This window comes from Atta cephalotes (genome assembly GCF_000143395.1).
Source record: "Atta cephalotes unplaced genomic scaffold scaffold00088, whole genome shotgun sequence".
Classification (NCBI taxonomy): Eukaryota; Metazoa; Arthropoda; class Insecta; order Hymenoptera; family Formicidae; genus Atta; species Atta cephalotes.
The window spans coordinates 400,767-407,855 of NW_012130152.1; the positions used below are offsets into that span (position 1 = coordinate 400,767).

General features: G+C 27.2%; 1 protein-coding gene across 1 annotated transcript in view; it reads right to left on the reverse strand.

Moving 5' to 3' along the window:
* Nucleotides 1-6,560: 6,560 nt before the first annotated feature.
* The window catches only part of LOC105624783, a 2,850-nt gene continuing 2,321 nt past the window's right edge, over nucleotides 6,561-7,089 (reverse strand). Inside the window, exon 2 of the mRNA XM_012206135.1 lies at nucleotides 6,561-7,012. Within this exon, the coding sequence (XP_012061525.1) occupies nucleotides 6,561-7,012 (452 nt within the window). The remainder of the gene's footprint in view (nucleotides 7,013-7,089) is intronic.

Consider the following 7,089-nt stretch of genomic DNA (forward strand, 5'->3'; position numbering starts at 1 on the left):
AATGAAATATCCGGAGTTTTAGAGTTTCACCAAATTATGTTGACTGTGATGTAGAGAAAGAATCGTATGTGAGGTTACGACACTCTTGTTAACGGATGCCGCGGTAATAGACTATACGTATATACGTATATATGTGTATATATGTATACACCCACGGTAATCGATTCTGTTCTCGGAAATTTTCACAAATTGAGAAGTGACCATCTTTCTATAATTAATGCCTATGCACGATTAACGATACAACTAATGCGACTTTGAAGCTTATAGCCACATTTGACATAAAGACGAAATAACTTGAATTTTCGGAAGTTTTAAATAAGTAAATAAGTAGATATGAAAGAATTTTTTTCAGTAGCAGAGTATGATGAGCTGTAAGAAGCATGAACTATTTTAATGTTTTAATAAAATATAGCAAAATATCGTCACTTTATTATATATCTATATATGGTAGTTATAATTTATTATTTTACATTTAAATATTATTTAGGATTCTAAATCACTTTCGTGATAATTTATTTTAATATTTTTGTATTATATCTTTGTGAAAAAAAGAGTGACAATAGGATACATGGATCTTGGCAGAGAAAACACAAATTATATAGGCCTGTTCTTTTTGGCTGAACTTTTGCACCAATTTATTTTTCTTTCTCTTCTTTCCTGCTGGAGAGAAAAGGAAGAAAGATGAATTGGTGCAAAAATTCAGTCAAAAAGAACAGGCCTATTATTTAACATCTCCAAGAAGCTACCGTTATAAATATCAATTTTTTTTATTAAATCTCTTCTTTTTATTAAATCATTTTATTAAATCGCTTTGCGTGCAAACTTGGAAACTTATGTGAAACCACAATGTATCCTTTCATCGCAGTATTTCGCAACAGTAACAGATTTCCTAACCTCAATGGTTATCAACTTTAACGTTTAATATCTCGGATCACAGGGTGACGCGCTTTTTTTTGCCACTCTTTCGTTTCATGCAAAAATACATAAGCCTAATTTCATTGATTTTGGAAGTGCGGGGGGTTAAACTAAATAGTTATCCATTATAACATTTCATATAAGTTTTCTTTCCCTTAAAAGTTTTACGAATTGTACTAAATAAAATTGTACTAAATAAAAAAACAATTGTTTTGTGGATTTTTATATTTTCCAGAGGTATTAAAGTCTGGAACAAACTTATTAGTAGTAGAACAAATAGAACTTACACAAAATGAACAGGATCTTGTACAAATATTTTAAATGTTAAAAAGGAAAAGTGCACTTTAATCTCAGAGATTGTCTGATAAGAGAATAGCCCAAATGGTATAGAAGCCGTTAAGCCACCAAAATTATATCTAAAAACTTCATTTTATATCTAAAAACTGCTTTTAACATTATCTCGGCTATATTCTATTTTACAAATAAGTCTCATGAAAAAAATCATCAATTTTTTGCAGCAATATTTTACAAGATGCATCGATTAAATTAAAGACAGTTGCTCGACAATTTGTTTGCATATGAACGTAATTTGTAGCATCAATAAAAAATTCTTAATGACTATTGTTCAGATTCCTATCCGAATGCCACTCAGATATCATTCCATCCTTGTTGTTTACCAAACATTAAACAAGGATGATACTGGGGAGTACCTGGGTGGCAATTCGAACACAGAAAAATTTTTTAAAATCATGATAAATTATATTGAATAAATATAATAAAGTTTGTAAGAAAAATTGTATATTTTAAAAGATATTATACATTTCTATAAATAAATTTGTAGCAAAATCTTGCAGGAAAAAATAATCATAAATTACATATCTCAAAATATGACAGATAAAATATTTTGATATACAGATAAATTGCAATACATAAGTTTTACAACTAGAGCAATCGTCGAAAATTGTACTTTAATAGTATTGTTACTGTAGAATAAATGATTTTCTTAGATGAATATCTAGTTAAACAAAAAATGTCTACTTTAGTGATAAACCAAAGAAATACTTGCTTATTTTTCATATACTGAATATTAAAATTAGAAATCGATATCAGTCATTGTTACTTATAAAAAGATCATACTTATAGTTATTTGTATATCTAACTATTAGATATATATATACTTTTTTTTTTATTATATTTAAATAAATATTATATATATTTAAATAAATATTATATTTAAATAGGCCGGCGATTAAATATATCATTTTCCCATATACATAAATTTTATACAAATAAAAAAGACTGTATAAATTGGATCCATGCACAATTCATAATATGTCTTTTTTTAATATATTCATTAATTAAAAAATATTGAGTAAATTCAGCATATACACACCCTGAATTATTTTGTGCTACATTAATTGTGCCAGAAAATTTAGTATCTTTTTACTAAGACTTAATTATATATCGTACAAAATGTATCAAAATGTTACTAAAAAATTACTTTATTATTTCAAAATGAATATAAAAAAATAATAAAAAGACATAATTTTTGTATATTACATATTATTAACAAGGGACCTGTCACAATTATTTGAAACCAATTCAAACCGAAATATTTCATCATTTTACTAATAATTGATAATATAATATGAAATATAAACGTTAGCTTTGACCCTTGCTCCTATCATAACTGTCCAGTAGACCTATTCTATAACTTTTTAACGATAATTTTATTAGCTAGATATCATTGCGCAGATATTTTACATATTGAAAAAGCTGTGTAACGACAATATAACGATATCGAATTGTCGTCAAAAAGTTACAGAATAAGCTTACAGAAATTCGATTCTCTTTGAAATATGTTGTTAATACAAAATACAAAACTCTAAGAGATACTGTCTACTTTTTTATATCAGCTCAATCTCGGATTTAATGGATGAAATAATCCCTCAAAATTAATGAGATGAAGTATTTTTTAAATATTATAATTAAATTATAATGAAATTAAATATTTTTGAAAAATCTAAATACGCTGTTATAAATATTTAAAAAATCATAAAAGTTTTGTCTAAAACATTTTTTTGTAAATCTCACCATTTCGCTAATAACTGAATCAAATATAGATTTTAGCTTTAAAGAGTCGTTTTGAATCTAAATTTAGACCGTTATAAAAAAAAAGTATATATCTTTTATATCTTTGTGTTTAACAACATATTTCAAGAAAAATTGAACCGAATAGATCCCTTATAAATAAAAATAAGCCTATTCAATCAGAGCTGAATGTTACAGCGAATTCGATTGGATGCATTAGTGCGCACATAAAACCGTACGCTGATTTAACCCAAGTGTAAAAGTAAAATATAAATATTTTAAAATACATATTTTATCTAATAGCACAAAAAAGTAAATAAAATATATTATAGAATGTTGCTTTAATCCGTTTCTATTTTTGTATTAAATACATCTTTACATCAACTTGTGTAAATGTAATGTGCACTTATGTAATATGCACTAATGCGTCCAATCAAATTCGCTACTAGCTTTTAAGGGGCGGTAATGTTGCAATTGCTCACTGTTAATCACAGATGACTTTCGTCTAAGAAGTTTTTTTTTCTAACATTGTGATTAGCTGATATCCAATAGAACGTGTACAACTAATATACATTCGCTTTTTAATATGTCTGCGTAAATTTATATACATTTTCTAGTTCTATAAACAGCTCGCCAAATATTTTCGTCCTTGAAATAGTTTTGAATAATTTCTTATAACTTATTGTTTTCGTACATACAAAGTGTCCCATTTTAAAGAGTCCAGTCAAATATTTCGAAGACTTACGATAGGTAAAAATGTTTCAGACAAAAGTTGTATAGTCCGGAGAAAAACAAATAATTGCAAATCAATTGTCCAAAAAAAACAAAATCGGTTTTTTTTTAATTACGCGAAAATCATTTTTAAATAAAATTATGGCTTTTTTTTACATAATATGATTCTTTTAGTTATTTTTGCATATAAAAATATTACAGTTATTAAAAAATCAGTATATTTTACGCTTTATTTTGGTATATTTAAAAATAAAATATTAAATATCTCATAAATTATTAATTATTTTTATAAACATACTTTGATACTTTCCTGTACAAAATGAGATGAATTAATGTAGATAATTAATAAACAAAAAACATAATTGTTTTATCAAGACATATTAGGTATGGGAAAAAGTTCATGGCGTTTTTTTAATGTCATCTAATGGGAAAAACGCCATGAACTTTTTCCCACACCTAATATAAATGCATATCGCAAATTGCATAAGTTTTCACTTCACAATACATTTTGAAAAATAAATTTTAAAAAGTGATTTTTATCGTTCTACACATACAACTTCTGTCTAAATAAGCCTCCAAGGCTCCCCAGATAGCAAAGCGTATCTCAACAAAATCGTACAAATCTATGATTGCTTATGATGCTGGCAACTTGCCGTAGATTTATCTTCAACATACGTCATGATTTCGAATATATCGACATTGTAACAACATGCAGATAACAATGTGTATATGTATTGCCAGCAAGATAGCTGCGTCAATATTATCTCGCGACAATGTAACGGCATTGTATGATGTTGCATCATATTATTATGGCTACATGATGGCAACAGTACGATTTTGTTGATGACGATTTTAAAGTTATCGGCAAATTGCTGGTAGCAAGTTGCCAACAAATGAGGATTCAGTTGCTGCAATTCTGATAGCAACATATGGTCTGTTTTCTGTTCCTGCACTAGACTGTTCTAGAACTCTCTTTCTCGCTTTAAACAAATATCAAACATATATCTATCTCACTTTAAGTTCCAAAAGTATACACTAGTTCAACCACAGAAAACAAACCTATACTTAGCAATGCATACTTAACAAGCAACATGCCAGCAACAAGATAGACACGTTGCTGGTCTAAATATTTTCGAGTTATTCAGCTAGATTATTTAAGGTAATTCTTCTATAAAAGAGTATTAAAGAATGTAATAATTATCTTGTTTTGAAAATTGGCAGTATTTCCTGACACATGTAAAATATATATGAAAATTTAATATAAGAGAGAGTGGAGTAAATCGGACCTATCTACAGTTTTTGCTTTTTATAAGCCGTAAATAAAGTCTGATCGTAAAATCGAATGTTGGAAAGATCATTTAATTTCTTTCACTTTTGCTTGAGGCAATTTTTTGTTCTCTCACCTGTATCGAATTATAACGGAAAATGTAAAAACGCTTTTTCTAATGATTCTAAATCGGACACTATTCTTATGGACTTTTAAATAGAATTTTAAAATATTTTAATGTATTTTTAGTACTGAATAAAAACGAGCAATTTGACAGTCAAAGATAACAATTTTATTCAGAAAAAAAATTACTGACAGTTTATATTTTTTATTAGAATTGAAATTAATAAAACTCAATTAATCTGAGTCTGATGACTCATAATATTTCATTGATTTAAAAATTTAAGAAATTTGTTCTGGTCGAAACGTTTTTATTTTATTTGATGTTATATGAAATTTTAGCAACTGTAATCTATTGCTCATATACCTTAGTGTCACACTTATATCGTTTAGTTACAAGTGAGCATTATATATTTAGTTTTATTTACTGATTTAATTCCTTGGACTAGATCTGATCGGCCGATTACTAGTACTACAACTAGGTCTATAAGTTATATATTGTACTATTGTATAAGTTATATATTGTACAATTTGAACACAGGTCCTTTTAAACTTTGTAACAAATTTTACAATAAACCGCAAAAGTGATCACAAAACACTTGATATTTTTGAATTGCACTCTTTAATTATTTTAAATCAATTATCTCTCAAATTTTTAACACCTTTTAAGTAATGATATAAGGATTTTTTTTTTAAAAACTTTCGCACGATGGCTGAAAACACAGCCTATATTCTATGTCTATATTCTATATTCTATGAATCTATTCTATGAATGTTATGATATGTTTGACAGAAAACTGTCAAATTGCTATCACATTTTTTTCGGTGTCTTATAAGGACTTTATATTATAAAAAGTATATGCAAATCTGGTTAATCGTATTCATTTAAATTAAAAAAGTCCTATTTGGAACATGATCCATTTATGGATCCACTCTCCCCTAAATATTGTTAATTTACAAGTCGATACCAAACTCAATGTTATATGTATTACAGTGTCAGCTATTATCGAACAATTGCAAGATTAATATTATAACAAAAGGCATAGATTTGTTTATATTATCTTAAAAATTGACATTCTTTGTATCAAATATAATTAATTTGTTAAGTCTTCTGATTCCGGTGTCACGGTCATATTGAAATGTGACGTCATAAGCGAAAAATGACAAATTTTTTGCATATCATTTGTAAAGAGAATTTAGATAAAACAAAATAATATAATAACTTTAAAGTATTTATAAAAATGAACTAAAATTATTCTTATCTCTCTTTGACAGTCAGTAAATAGTTATCAGTAAAAGACATAAAGTGAAAATAAGCTGTATATTTTCACTTCACGTTTAAGACAATGTGGCCGCAACAACTAATCAAGAACCTTAAATTTTTAATAACAGTTGCTTGAAATAAATGACAAGTAAATTAAAGTCTCATATTTTTCTATAATTCCTTCAGCGTCGATACCGTAAAAACTTCCACAAAGCATATGCAATACTGCATCAGATCGGTATACGGAATACTGTATCGATAACAAAATTCTTCCACAAAAAAACGTTCAAAAGTATAGGAAGCGACTAAACTAATGACATTGTAATTACCATTTTTTAAGCCGAGTATCATTATCGCCAAAATCTGCAGCACGACAGTAATATTCGTCAAGAAACGTAGTTTCCTGATTTGGCTTTCCTTCTGTTTTATCGCTAGTGGAAAAAATACTGGTATTGTACCAAGAAACAATAACAACGTACGAATTTTTTCATCAATCTGATATGCGCTTAATATGCCAGATGTCAACAATGCTAAAGGAACAATTTCAATGACACTGGAAAACCAATCGTAAAAACTTCGAAAGCATCTTGCTGTAGGTGTCGATGATGAAGTAAATGGTACTCCTGAAACATTAAAATAATAAATAAAGAATTACATAAGATAAATATATTACATATACATATACGTTTAAGTTAAATAT